Source organism: Macrotis lagotis, chromosome 5 (assembly GCF_037893015.1).
Source record: "Macrotis lagotis isolate mMagLag1 chromosome 5, bilby.v1.9.chrom.fasta, whole genome shotgun sequence".
NCBI classification, from domain to species: Eukaryota; Metazoa; Chordata; class Mammalia; order Peramelemorphia; family Peramelidae; genus Macrotis; species Macrotis lagotis.
The window spans coordinates 269439680-269455143 of record NC_133662.1 but is presented as its reverse complement, the minus strand read 5'-3'; the positions used below and the strand labels follow the sequence as shown (position 1 = coordinate 269455143).

At 41.4% G+C, this 15464-nt stretch overlaps 1 protein-coding gene across 2 annotated transcripts in view; it reads right to left on the bottom strand.

Annotated features, from left to right (window-relative positions):
- Window positions 1–69: 69 nt before the first annotated feature.
- ASB1 (ankyrin repeat and SOCS box containing 1) overlaps window positions 70–15464 on the bottom strand; it is a 36105-nt gene continuing 20710 nt past the window's right edge. Inside the window, exons 5-6 of one of the 2 annotated variants that reach the window (XM_074189835.1) lie at window positions 14786–14964; window positions 70–807 (exon numbers count right to left, since the gene is read on the bottom strand). In XM_074189835.1, coding sequence (XP_074045936.1) covers window positions 14831–14964 — 134 coding nt within the window. In that variant the 3' untranslated portion in view covers window positions 70–807; window positions 14786–14830. The remainder of the gene's footprint in view (window positions 808–14785; window positions 14965–15464) is intronic. The other variant, XM_074189836.1, reaches the window with a different exon arrangement.

Genomic DNA, 15464 nt, shown 5'->3' with positions numbered 1-15464 from the left:
TACAGGTCACCTGATATCATAAAGGCAAAGATTCAGACCCGGAAGCAATCTCAGAGGCTGAGTCCAAGATTTTTTTTGTTGTTTATTATTTAATTTTTACAGAGGGGGAAACTGGGCTTCAAGAGAGCTCAGATGAGTGACTCAGGTTCACAATGAAGGACATAACTAAGTAATGATTTGAACCCAGAAACTCTAATTCTAAATCCACACTTCCCTCTGCTATACCAGGTTATCTTTTTTGAAGTATTTGGACAAGGCTCATTTAGAAGATATTGATTCAGCTTTTTAATCTCCTCCAATAGCTCTAGCTGCATTTTTTACATTTAACTTTTCTCCCCATGACATGTAAATAATAATTTTTAACATTCATTTTTTAAAAATTTGAGTTCCAAATTCTTTCCCTCCCTTCCCTCCCACTCTGAGATGGCAAGCAACTTGATAAAGGTTATATAGATGCAAAACATTTCCATTTAACCATGTTACTAAAGAAAACACAGGCAAAAAAATAAAGTTTTTTAAAGGATGCTTCAATTTACATTCAGACTCCATCAATTCTTTTTCTTGAGGTGCATATTACTCTTCATTATAAGTCCTGTGGAATTGTCTTGGATCTTTGTATTACTAAGAATAGTTCAATCATTCACAGTTATCATTTAATAAAATTGCTGTTACTCTGTACAAACTTCCAATTCTATGTCAGTCATATATCTTCCCGTGTTTTTCTGAAAGCATCAGGTTCATCATTTCTTTTAGCACAGTAGGACTCCATCCCAATCATTCAATCAGTCCCCAATTGTTGACCATTCTCTGAAATCACAAAAAGAGCTGCTATAAGTATTTGTGTATAAAAAAAGTCCTTTTCCTTTTTCCTTGCTCTCTTTGGGATGTAGACCTAGTGGTGCTATTGCTGCATCAAAGAGGATGCACAGCTTTGTAGGACTCTGGACGTGGTTCCAAATTGTTCTCCAGGATGGTTAGATTAGCTTATGATAATGAAGATGTTTGACCTTCATTGTTGAAGAAGACCATGACATCATGATGACATGATAAGCATGTGAATTGGATTTGAGTGAAGGGTGCTGTGCTAAGTTCCCAGCCTCCCTTTCTCTTCCAGATCCATCTGAATCCACTGACCAAATATGAGTCAGGACGACTGGAGAGATGGCCCTGGATGCAAGGCAATCAGGGTTAAGTGACTTGTCCAAGGCCACACAGTTAGTGTTAAATGTCTGAGGTCAGATTCAAACTCTCATCCTCCAGACACTAAGACATTCATTCAATGCTCTATCCACTATACCACCTAGGTCCCCAGATTAGTTTGTAATTCCATCAACAATGCATTAGTGTTCCTATTTTTCCACATCTACTCTAATATTTTCTTTTTCTATCATAATAGCCAATCTGAGTGTGAGGTGGTACTTTAGAGTTGTTCTAATTTCTCTAATCAGTAGTGATTTGGACCATTTTTTCATGTGAAATGTTCATTTCTTCTCCTGAAAATTTCTACTTTATATCTTTCGACCATTTATTAACTGGGTAATGGTTCATATTCTTATAAATTTGACTGAGTTTGAGAAATGTGATTTGACTTCATCTTCAAACACACACCAAAGTTCACGAATTGTGACTCGACCTTGAAGACCAAAAAAAAAAAAATCATATAGGCTTTAACTTCATACATAGCCCTTTCCAAGATAAATAGGATAAAAATATACAACTCTGAAATAAAAATAAAGGCAATTGACAGCTGCAGATCTCTCTCTAATTAGCTAGGGTAAACCCACATACCTTTTAGCCTAAGAGGATTCAGCCCACTCAAACTTCATGAAAAGGAAATGTCAAAATTAGCCTAACTCTGTCATGAAAGCATCGATTCATAGCTTGATGATAAGCCCCCCCACCCTCCAGAAGAGTTCACTTTCCTCTAAATAAAAGAACTTCTAAAATGAGCTTGGTTTTTCAGATGGAAATTAATCTGCTTTTAGGTTTGGGGGAATAGAGGTAGAGAAGAGATAAACGAGTACAAGCTTTCATTGGGAAGAATTCAGTTTAGGAATCTGTTGAGAAATCAGACAATGATTTATGGGCCTAATAATCTTAGAGAGCTTTCACATGGAAGTTGTTGATGATTCTCTGTGGCCTTGAAAAGTATTGTAAGAAAAAATCAATCAATCACCATTCAATAAATATTTATCATATGCCAGAATGCTAGGTGCTGGGAACACAAAGAAAAAAGATGAAATTATCCTTACCTTTAAGGATGTCGCATATCTGGCTAAAACATATATGTGTGTGTGTGTGTGTGTGTGTGTGTGTGTGTGTGTGTGTGTAGGTGCACAATATGATTTGGGGAAGGGCATCAGTAGCTGGGGCACAGAAAGTCATCATGGAGAAGGAGTGATAGATCTAAACCTTGAAATCTGTTCATCAATCTGTTCATCAATCCAACAAACATTTATTAAACCAGATCTTAGTGATATAGAGACAAATCTTCAGGTCATCACCTGCCCTCAAAGAGCTTACATTTTACTAGCTGTGGTTAAGCAAGCAATAGATATCAATTCAAGACCCTGGTCTAGATGACTGACTTTTCCTGAGGGCCACTGTCATCCCAGAGAATAAGAACCTTTCAGATGGTTACTGTCCATCTCTAAGTCACAGAATCAGAGCTTGTAGAGTGAGGAGGGATCTTGGAGACACCTAGTCCAATGCCTATCACTTTACAAGGAAAGGAAGCTAAAGATCACAGAGGCAAGAAAGAAACTTTTCCAAAGTCAACACAGCTAGTTAGTTAGTGGCAAAGCTGTGGCTCAAACTCCACTCTTCTAATTCCTCATTCAAAGACATGAAATTATCATAGAATGTTCCATTTGAATAGCCTTCCCCTCTAGGGCTACCTGGTACAAAAAAAGTCTGTCCTTATTCCCTCTGAGTTCTGGATCCATCCCCCAAAATTATTATACCACTTTTCATAGACCTTAAGAGCTACAATTTGACTTTTCCAGTAGCATATAAGTTCCTTGAGGACAGAGAATTTTAACATTTTTGCTTCTTCCATGCATCTCCCATATTTAGCAAATTTTCTGGCTCACAGTAAGTATTCGATTGAATGAAAAAAAAAACCCATTCATTTATTCCAACAGCTTCATTGGACATATAGAGAAACTGGTCCAATGGAAAGGGCACTAGCTTTGGAATTAGAGGCCCTAGGTTTGAATTCCATTAAAACCATTTACCATCTGGTGACTTTGGTTAAGTCTCTTCTCCCCTCTAAGCCTCTGTTTTCTCATCTGTAAAATGAGAAAACTGGACTAGATGACCACTAAGGTTTCTTTCAGTTCCCAGTTCATGGTTCTACAAAACTGATATCCAGGGATATGAATGGACTTGAGGGAGTGGAACCAAGTTCAGTTCTGACAATTGGTGAGGTCTCAGGCAAATCACCAAACTTTTCTCAGTTTCTTAAGGCTTATCCCCAAACAGAGTGACTTAGACAGGAGCATCCTCTAATGTCTTTCCAGACACAGAGTAAGGATTGAGATAAGAAACATAGTTCTTGAACTTCGAACACCCTGAGATTTCTCCCATTTTTCTTCTCTGATACGTACCAGGTTCTCTGGTCAATGAACACACCCTACTGGGTTCTAGGCACTGGGCTAAGTTCTCCATCTGGAAGCAGCCATTCAATCCCTATTATGTGGCAGACTCTAGGCTAGGCATCCAAGGCAAAGATAACCAATGCTACTCTCCCTGCTTTCACACACACTCACCCAAACATACACACACCCATGACACACACACACACACACACACACACAAACACACACACACAAACACACACACACACACACACGTTCACACAGATACATGCTTGCAAAATGGAGTCCTTTTCTAGGGTCTCTCAAGTTCAGCCTCCCAGGGAATAGGAAAAAGGGGTGAGGATGGGGGGGTGAGGAAATGGGGAGCATCCTACAATGTGGAAGAGGAGTCTCTGACCAGCAGCTCATACAACATGGAAGGGCACATGTTTCACAGGCAACCTGGGACTACTTGACTATTAATGAGCTGAATCTAATTTTATTATTATTTTAAAGATCATTAATCTCACACCTGGAGGAAGGGGAGGATTCATAAAATAAAATATTTTAAACTAACTCAATGGGAGGTCGAAAGTATGTTGAGAGGGATACTGAATTATAACCTAATATGTTGATGAGACCTCAAAGACAGAGAAAACCTAGGTTTTGGTCCTAGATTCTGGCCTTTAATAGGTATAACAGTTAGCATTTATAGAGTTTTAAGTGTTTACAAAGTGTTTTACAGCACTCATCTCCATAGATCCTCACAAAAGCCCTGAGAGATAGATGCTATTGTTATTTCCATTTTATCGATGGGGAAATTAAGGCACAGAGCAATTAAGTGACTTGTCCAGTGTCACAAAGCTAATTCTAACCTACCTTCTGTGCCTCAATTCTCTAAAACAAACAAGCAACAACAAAAATAAAACTGTAAGATATGAAGAAAATATCCCAATTATTCATTGTCCCAGAAAGAAATGGGTTATTTAAGTAATGTGCTTTCTATCCCTGAGGGTCTTGAAGTAGAGGCTGTGACCACTTGCTGGGGCACTTTTGTAGGAATTCTTATTCAGGTAAGGGTTAGACTGATGAGTTGCTTAGGGCCCTTCCTCCTCTGAGAGTCTTGGTCAATCTGATGATCAATCCTCAAGCCCTTTTTCAGTTTCTCTTAGGCCCAAACCAGGCGGTGGATTCCCTTGGGCCCCTTCCTAGAGTTCTCATTCATTAAGTATTAAGCCATGACTATTACTGGCCCCAATTTCAAGGCCTTTCTTTCACTAATCATTCCTTTCATAATATAGTCTAAAATTTTACCAAGAATTAAAATCAAATTCACTGGTTCATAATTTGCAGGTTATATTTTGGGGGGTGTGAAGAGAGAGGAGAGTCAGAGAGAATAGCTGAGGAGAGACTGTGACAGCAGTGCAATTGCTCCAAGAGGAGGAATCATCCTTCAGAGGCAGCCCTGGACCAATCTTCATTAAAGAGAAGTTCTGCCTAAACTCCTGAATGAGGTTCTTGTGGAGAAGAGAGCTCCTTCTTGCTTCAAGAGGGAGGAGAAGAGGAGAGGAACAGCTAATCCCCAAAATTGAAGTTGTAAAGACCAGAGCTCATTTTTCCCAGCCTCAAAATGAAGGAACTAGACTAAATGACCTCTATAACTAAGTCCATATATGAAACCAAAAGTATGGAAGAGCAGACCTACATGAACTTGACCTCTAATGTTATTGTGAGTTTTGAGAACTGTGCAGGTCCAATTTGCTACCGTGAGGTACCTAGATTTATACAGGTGACTAACTGTAGTAATTCTGTATCTGTCCTTATCTTAGAAAACCCTTGCTGGGGGGGAGGGGAAGGGCTCACTGAAACTGTCTTTCTACTAATCCTAAGGATGTTTCCCTTCAGAAAGCTGTAAACCTCCTCCTACCACCACCACAAAGGATCTATATAGTCCTTCAAACCTATCTCTGACTCATTAGCCCCAGATAGCACATCCAGAGCACTCTGGAATATTCATCACTAGACTATAAATCCATTGATTTAGCAGCATTCCTTACACTTCATATTGACTAATATCTCCCTGCCTTAATCACAGAATTTTCTCTACTATCATCTACACCAGAAGTTCTAAATTTCTTTGCATCTTGAAACCTTTTGATAGTCAGTCTGATGAAGGCTATGGGAACCCTTCTCAGAAAGATGTTTTTAAATAATTGAATAAAATGCTAAATTTCAGTTGAAGGTTAGGGAAAACAAAGATGTAGTTGTATTTTCATCTAAGTTTAATGTTTTGTCCTTCGTTTTCAAAGAAGACCAGGACATCAGGAGGTGATGTCATGGCAAACACACAAGTTTGATTTGAGTGAGGCTGTACTAAGTCACTAGTCTCACTTTCTCCTCCAGAACCATCTGGGTCCAGTGACCAGATATGGATCACAATGACTGAAGATGGTCCTGGATGTGAGATGATCAGGGTTAAGTGACTTGCCCAAGGTCACACAGCTAGACAGAGTCAAGAGTCTGAGGCTGGATTTTAACTCCTGTCTTCTTGACTTCAAGGCCAGTGCTCTATCCACTGTGCCAGCTGACGTTCATCTAAGTTTACATCCTCATGAAATCTATTCCTGAACCCCTGGTGCAGCCCTGGCCAAAAAAAAAAAATCTGTACTAGATGAAAATTGAAGATTTTTTGGTTTATTTGTTTTTTTGAGACTGAGTCTCCCCATCTCAGTGGAAATGGAGTGAGGCTACTACTCCCTACTGTGGGAGCTTTGACCTACTCTGTTTCTGACCTGGAATGGTTCATCCCTCTTTGGACAGTGAGGTGGTCCTCTCCATATCCATACAAGCTTTAGCTCAGATCCCCATTTGGCATAAGCATAATTCAACTCAGAACTCCCTGGCTCAAATGATCCATGAACTCCCCCCTCCCATATAACTGGGATTACATAAGTATATCACAGTGCCCAACTGAAGTCTTCATTTCCCCCAGAAAAATCTGTCAAGTATTAGACTTAAGTATGTTAAAGTGCTTCTGTTTAATTAGAACTTTCTCAGATAGGAGCCTTTTCTAGATGAAATAGCTTCACCAGGTCCATGCAGAAGCATAAAGGAATGGAATGGCCCCCAGAAAAGAGGAGTTTGGCAGCCACAGTTGGAGAAACACAAGCTTTATTGAGATGACAGCACATTAATTCAGGACAGTCAGTCTTGCCCTTCTGAACTGGGCACAAGAAATACTGAGAACAAAGGTCATAGAAATGCAGGTTCATCAGCGAGTGGGGGGGTGGGGGTAACACTCAACCGAAGGCCATGCCTTCTGGACAATCTTATTTTGCGATTATATCATTGACCCAGAGCTCAACATTCAGCGGGAAACATGTAAAAGCCAACACTCAAGGGGCGCGTGAATAGGAGAGTCCAGAGTACCCATTTAGACAAAGGCCAGGACTGTTAGAATATATTCCTGTGATATATGATAAAGATGGCCAAATCAGGTCACCCACAATCTTACTTTTACAGGCCACATGGATTCCCTCAGATCAGGCCCTTAATAGAAGGGAAGTGGAGCTTGGATAGTGCAGAGGCAGCAGATTTGTCTTAAGGCAATAAGCAGTCAGATAGAGAAGAACCTTGACTTCCCAGATGTCCTGGATCAAACCAGACTCCAGGATAACTACCTTCCCTCTCCCCTCAAATTTTCCATTACCTCCAGGAGAAGGTTGGACATTTTCCATCTGTTTAGCTTTGGCACATATCTTTTACCATACTTCTCTGAACATGTGGCATTTCCCCAATAGAACTTAAGCTCCTTGGGGGCAGGCACTGATGCATTGTCAGTGTATCTTCAGGGCCCGTACAGTGGTATACAGTAGAGACTTAATGAGAATCTTGGCTTTCCTTCAGTCCTCAGCTCCCTTGCTCCTCTCTGTGAAGCCTCGATTCCCTCTCACTCACTCCAAATCAAGTAATCTGTTAATTATTCCTCCTTTTGAGGACAAGAATGGCTGATTTTTTTCCTAGTGTTCCAATCTACACATGATATTAATAGATGCTTGTTGAATTGGATTGTATGACAGTCACTTATTCAGGTAGTTACAACTGGGAGCTTATATTAAGGCTATAGGAGACCAGGCTAGGTGAATGGGAGAAACTAGAGCAGATATTGGGGAGGAGGTCCACTTAGGAAGGCCAAAAGGCAATCTTAGGAGTTGGACATAAGAGGAGAGGGACAAAGTCACAGCTCTGTTACTGGGACCTGGACAGGAACTCTAAACTGGGCCCTGGGCCAATGACTCTCCAGTCAAGATCTTTTAAAAATTCAGTTGTGGAAGGAGAGACCTTAACTATTGACCTCAGACAGAAGAACTAAGGTTCTGGGCAGAGAAAGAGAGACCTCAGGACACCAGACCCTATAGGGAAAAATCCAGAGGTAAGGCAGAACGAGTGAATGGAGTAGAGCAAGAATAAGCCTGGCTGCCAGGAAGAGGAAACTCAGTCCTGAACAGCTTGTTAGCTTAATTATTCTTGCTAAGTAGAACCTAATCTCATTTGTTTCTACCTCTTGGAAGAATTCAAATGTCACTGGCACTCTCTAAATTTTGGCACCCCAGCAAAGTGCTGCATGTTCCACCTTAGTACTGTGTGGCATTCAGAAACTTTGCAAAGTTTCCAGGGGCAGCCAGGTACCACTAAAAAGCATGTCTTGGGCCAGCCTGTGGGTACTGATGCCCAAATGAAGTTATCAGGTAAGGGAGAATACAAATACCACATGAGCATCAATAGATAGAACTCAGTTTCCTTCTCTGAAAAACTGGGAAGCTTGCACAAGGCTACGTCTGGGATCTCTCCCACTCCTTATCTGTGGTTGCCCTCATCTCAGCATCACCTGCAGAGATGGGGGCCTCCTGCTCAGGGCAAGATGACTCTTCCACAGGCTCAGGTCTGTGACTAGGAGAAGGGGAGGAGTAAGCCAGAGACCTCTATCACCAGCTGAAAAGAGCTCAAGATTTGTAAGATTCGATTCCCATCAGAAGACAGAATGAAGAGTTCCCAAATGTATTAGGCGAGATCCATTTAAGAAAAATCTCATAGAATGAACAGTCTACATCTTCCTCAGTTGCTCTGTCTTCATTAGAAGCTTGAAGGTGGGGCGGCTAGGTGGCACAGTAAATACAGCACCAGCCCTGAAGTCAGGAGGACCCGAGTTCCAATCCAGCCTCAGACACTTAATAATGACCTAGCTGTGTGGCCTTGGGCAAGACACTCAGCCCCATTGCCTTGCAAAAAGAAAAAAGAAAAAAACAAAGCTTGGAGGAGAGACACATCTAGCAGAGTTGTCAAGGGTTGGACTTGAAAACTGGAGCCCTGCATTCTATCTGCTAAATGATCCTGGACAAGTTCTCAGCTTCTCCAAGCCTTGGCTGCCTGATCTATAGAAGGGGAATAATAATAGTACCCATCTCCTAGGCTTGTTGTGAGCTTCAATAATAATAATAAAAATAATGGTGAAGAGGCAGTTTGGGGCAGTAGAGACAGAAAGAACTGGGTTCAAACCCTGTTGCCGGATATCATGTGACCATGGATAAGTCTCTCACCCTTTCCATTTCCTGAGCAGTAAAATGACAAGTTTGTCCTCTAAGGACCCTCCCTGTTCTAAAAGCTTCAAATTCTGAGTAAACGTGCCAATTCCTACCATGGTCAGTACCCTCCTGAGTCACAATTGGGCACCTTTATTCCTGAAAAACACAAGTTATTTCTGGTGTGATTATCTTCTCATAGAAAAGGTTAATCCCACCACCACCAATGATAGCAGACCTGATGTCAACCTGGCTATTTACAGTTCACAAAGAATTCCCATACACATCATCACATTTATCTTATGATAAATATTGTTATCCCCATTCTACAGATGAGAAAACTGTGTCAACAAGATAAGCTGATTTGCCCAGGGCCCCAGAGCTTGCCCTTGGTAGACCATGAGGTTGGAAGATATTTACCTGGAGTGTGGCAGAGAGGGCAGTGACAGGGGTCAACAAGTCTCTGGCTTCCCTCCAGGCTGGGATCTCTGTCTTCCCATTCTTTGGCTGTGTCATCTACCACATATTTCATCACTCTCTCTCCCACCATCACCCTTTTATTTTGTCAGTTTACAATCTGTGAGGGGCAAAATACCCTTTGAGAAGTTGTCATTTAGTTCAGTAACAGAAGCTGACCATATCTAGCATCTACCATTACAGACTTAAGTAATAACCAGGGTCTGGGCAGGTTCACAAAAGGCCCCTGTTTGGAAAGTAAACCTTTTAATTAAATTTCCCAAATGTCCCAACTGGTAATGAGGTGTAAGCCCTCTCTCCCCCTCAGTGAGCAGGGGATGCTGGACTCCTGGCCACCCAAAGCCCGGAACCTTTTATAAAATGAAAATAGCCTAAAGGCAGGAATCCTGCTATTTGTGCTTGTGGGCCCCTAGGGATGGAGAACTGGTAGGTTTTAATAAAAGATTGTTAAAAGAATATGCATGAATGAATTGGGGGGAAATAAAAGTAATTTGAATTCAGTTTGACATCATGAACTGAAAACCAGGCTTGGGTTTGGGACCTTTCTCTGACTCTACTGACCGTATGACCCCAGACAAGTCACTTCATTTATCCATGCCCCCACCTGGGCTACTCTCAGCCCACATTCAGAGGAGTGGCTAATCTGCATCAGGGAAGCCAGTATCCACACATCAATGAAATCTGGGGTGCAGAACTAAATCAATGCAAGACTTGACTAAGGACCAGACCTCTGGTTTCTATAGTCTGAGGATTCCTAGATGAGGAAATCAAATCATCTCCCTATGAAGGTTGGTGCTTTTTCTACAACTTTTTAGGTTTGTAGGAATGCTTAGAGCATAGACAGGCCAAATGACCTGTCCAGGGTCACCCAGTTCTATCTATGTCAGAGAGAGGACCTGAACCTAGGAATTCCTGACTATGGATCTGGCTCCCTATCCACTACCAATTATATAATAAAAGAAGTTGACTGTGCCCCTCTTACCAATTAGCAACAGTGAAACACTGAGTTTGCAAAATTTGAATTCCAAATATTTTCATCATTGTCCAATATAATTCCAAATATCCATCATAAACATGCTCTCAGGGAGGCCTCCAGGTCCACCTTGAGGTGGCCCAAATAAGCCAATGCAGGCACTATGGACTTTTGTCTCTCCTGTGTCTGTGATATGGGGCCAATTCACTCAAGGTCGTCCTAGGCCTCTGCAGCCTCTCTCCCTCCATATAATGTCATTCACAGTCATGACAGAGTAGAGGATGTGTGACTACTCGCAAATTTTGAATGATTTCCAGTTTATTTGGGATGGGGGAACCCAGAATCTTGTCTTTCTCACAATACATTCATAGGAAAAGCCAGACATCTATGAAAAACCTGAGAGGTCCATGAAAAAGGGATAGACTAAAAGGAGGGCCCCTCACAACACTTTGCCTAAGAACGTGGAATTTGAACTTGGTAACCTGGTTATGAGCTAGCCATGGTCCTGGACCACCTCCAAATTTGCTTTTGTATCCTATGGTATCTTGCTTTTAGATGTATTCTTTTTTTTTTTTAAGGTTTTTGCAAGGCAAACAGGGTTAAGTGGCTTGCAAAGTTCAGCTAGGTAATTATTAAGTGTCCGAGACCGGATTTGAACCCAGGTACTCCTGACTCCAGGGCCAGTGCTTTATCCACTACGCCACCTAGCGGCCCCTAGATGTATTCTTTAAATGTATTAAAATATATCTTGGTTTTATATGAGTTCTACTGGATTGAATTTGTTTCTTCTTCCTGAGTCCTGACTGAAAATTCAGTCATTCATTGAACAAACATTTTTGAATCCCTTCCTATATGTCAGGTGTGGTACTAGACAAAGAAGATACTGAGGGAAAAAAGGCATGTCTGTCCTTGGGGAGCTTAGGTTCTACTAGGGAAAAACAGAGATAATGAAATAAGGACATGGGCAAGTAAGACAAAATATAGATAAAATAAACAAGGTAACTTCAGGGAAGAGGAAGGCTTCACAGAGAAGCAGCCTTGAGCTGGGAGAAGATCTGTGGAGAAGAATAGGGTCTAGTGGAAAGAACATGTTCTAGCACTGCCAACAACAGAACCTATGACTCCCTATGATTCAATTTCTTCATTTCTTAAATGACTGAATAAAAAAAAGAGCTCTAGATATAGATCTAGAGTGTCTAGGTTCAAATTCCACCCATTGGTAACTTGGGCTTAAACTCAGTTTCTTGAGCTAATCCCAAATTAGGAGCAGAGATATCAGGGTGGAAAAGACCTCAAAGGTCAGAGGAGGACACTGCTGTAAGGGGAGGGTATGTGACTTTTAGCCAATAGCCCATAAAAGTGACTCTGCTTTTCAGCCTGCTCTAACCAATTCAATTAAACAACTGGTTTGACTCAATGTTTCTCTTACTAGATAGACTGAATAACTCATCATGTTTAGTGCTAAGCAGCCCCACTCTCGGAGACTCAGAGGTGCCCAAGGATGTCAGGAGATCTGAGAATCCATGAACAACACTGAGGGTCTGAAAAACCCTCCAAGGCTAAACAACTGGCCCCTCCCTGAACAAGAATCTGTATATCCATAAACCACAAAGAAGAGGACCCTTGAGTTTGGAATTCAGGGTGAGAAAGACTTGCATTCAAATCCTGCCCCTGACACTTGTTCTTGGTATGACCTCAAGCAGCTTGGGTAAGTTCTCTGAACTCCCATTTCCCCATATGTAAAACGTAAGTGTATCTGGAGTATCTGGGTAACTTAATGGTTTGATGTGGGTTAATGTATATAAAGTAATTCATAAACAGCATCTGAAAGGATACAGAAAAGTCATTATGATAATACTGAGCAACTCCCTCAAATCTTTTCCTCCCTCTTGGCCTCAGTTTCCTTTCTTGTAAAAGGAGGGGCTGGCCCTGGTAGAAGATCTCAGCGATCTATGCCAGCTCTCAAACTAGGAGGATCCCATGAGCTCATCTCAAAGGACTCAGAGTTCTATTGAAACAAGAGTTCAGGGCAAAAAAACCAAATGCAATCAATTCTCCAGAAGAATCATGTGTCTAGCACCAAACATCTCAACGTTTAAAAGCATCCACACACCTGGCTGAACTGACCAGTCTTATGGATTAATTAGAAATGAAGGTGTATATACAATAGAGCATTGGATCTTTGATCATCTCCCCCATCCCCACCTCCCCCCAAGAGAATGTATGCTCCTTGAGAACAAGGACTCCCCCGTTTGTCTTGGTGTTCCCCAACACCGAACAGTACGGACACAAAGTAGGTGCTTAATCAAAGTTTGTTCCTTGAAAGTTTGTCCTGTGTCTGATGGCAGTGAATGCTGTTGGTATAGCACTTGTTCCACCTCTAGATCGATGCCTAGTGGATAATCCCTACGAAATGCAAAGTCATAGAGGGCTAGCATTGTCTCAGTTTGGTGGCTCTCTATCCCCAGCATTTGTATACAGTAGGTGTTTAATAACTGTTTGAATATTGGGTCATCTATTTAGTTAGAGCCTCTGAAACTGACCCATCCTTTCTGAAAGCTGCTTCATCTAAGGGATGGAAAGTAGAGAAACTGGGAGGAACCCCAGTTCCTCAGTTTTGGACTGACATTTTAGTGTTTGTGTTTACTCCATGTATGAATTCAGGGTCAATTGAAATCAAGGTTACTTGAAATAAAGGCAGTTGAGAAAGGATCTTTGAAAGAATTAAGAAGTGATCAAAGAAACTTCATCTGACTCATTAAGGAAGGAAGACAAGGATTACAGAAAGAGAGTCAAATTGGGCAGGGAAGGACTAGAGATGCTGCTTAATCCAACCCCCATCAGAAAAGGAAAGTCGTTTCAAACATCACCCCAAAGTGGCTATTCAGACACACAACAAAGACCTTGGGAAAGAGGAAACCTTCTGTGTTCCATTCTGGACCAGCTGCACAGGGTAAACACACTTCTTCAACTATCACTGAGTATTCCCACTTTATGCAAAGAATAGTCATTTTTTTCTCCCATGTGGTAGCTGTACAAATATATGAAGATATTCCCATGCCCTCCCTAAGGCTTTTCTTTTCTAGCCTGAACATCAACATTCCTTAAAACAGTCATCAAATGGCATGGAATTCAACGCCCTTCCTCAGTTGGCCTCCTTTGAATATTCCCCATTTTGTCAACCTTGTCCCAAAAATATTTCCCTATGAACTGAATTCAATATTCCATATTGGATCTGAGAAGGTCTGAGTACAAGGAAAAAAATCATCTTCTTCATTCTGGACTTTTGCCTCCCTTAATCTGGGCCATGAGATCTTTGGCAGCTGTTATGAGCAATTTAACTGAGTATGTTTGCAGACAAAAAGACATATGGGTTGAGGATGTGCTCATATGAATTACTTTTGGATACAGGTTGGATGACCTTACAGGATGATCGCTGAGCTGCTTGACGACTCTCAGATTCTGTGATTTTGTGAGATATACCTGTAATTAACCATATGCCAGCTAATCTCTCAAACAAGGATAATAAACATCAAGAGATCCTGCTTTTGTTCATTCCTCCCCTTGAAATGACCTTTAACCTATTCTTTCACTATCTTGCCTGTCTTGATCTTTTTTCTTGTCATCTTCCCCATTAGAATAAGAGGGCCTGGAAGGCAAAGATGTATTCCCAACACTTAACACAGTGCCTGGCCAAATGGTATTTAGTAAATGCTTGTGGACTAACATTTACCTTTGGTTAAATCTCCAAATTAATTATCTGCATCCATCGGATACTGAAGTAAATAGTTCACATTAGAAATATAAATATCTATACACAAGTAACTACATCTTGAGGACATTTATGGAGACATTAGCTGACCTCTGGAACCTGGTCTACGTCCTTGATCCCCATTCCAATTCCCCATTTTGATTATATACAGGTGGTTGGAACATCTCTGCTATGAATACTCCACAGAGGGATATCAAGGCAAAAAGAAATAATACTTTTCAATAGCCCCACCACTGAAAAGAAACCAAGGCTAGATCAAAGTCAGCTGCAAGATCCTTCACGAGATATAGCACACTGACAAAAGCATTCAAGTTGGTTTACCAACAGCTAATCAGGACAGTTCTGAACAGTTCAGAACGGACGATGGAGAGCAATGAATAAACGCCAAGGTAGTTCTTTACGTCACCTGCTTTCCTCCTTGAGAAGCATCCCCATCATCTTTCCCTGTATCTTAACTCTGTTCATAAAGTAAAAATTGTTTGATGGCATCAGGGAGGGGGAGAGAGGGTACAAGGTACAGCCGACACTTGCCGAGAGCCCTCCTCACCGCCACCCGGCACAGACACAGCAAGGTCCTGGGGGCACCTAGAGAGGAACAAAAGGAAAGGGGGAAAAAAGTCACTCAACTGAACCATCTCCCAGAGGAATGAATGCAGGCATTGAGCAACCCTGACCTCCCAGCTCTCAGTCACAGTCTGCTCTTGGGGAGCTTCCCAGGAAGCCTCAAAGTAAGATAGCTGGTCTTCCTATTGGAAAGTGAACTCCTTGATGGCTGGGACTGGGTTTTTTGGTTTGGGTTTTTTTTTTTTTTTTTGCCTTTTATTTGTATCCTCAGGACTTATCACATTTTCTGATACATGCTAAGGCCTTAATAAAGTTGACAGACTAAGGCACTGGACTGATCATAGGAAAAGGAAAAACTGATTCAAATCCTTTAATTGTTGCTGCAGATTTGAATCTGGGCAAGGAATGAAATCCTCATCCAACCTCCCAAGCTTCAGAATTTCCTACTTGTGATTTCCTTCTTTTCCCTTTCACAAAATTTTTATTATTCTCGTTTTCATTATTCTCACCCTAATTCTAAT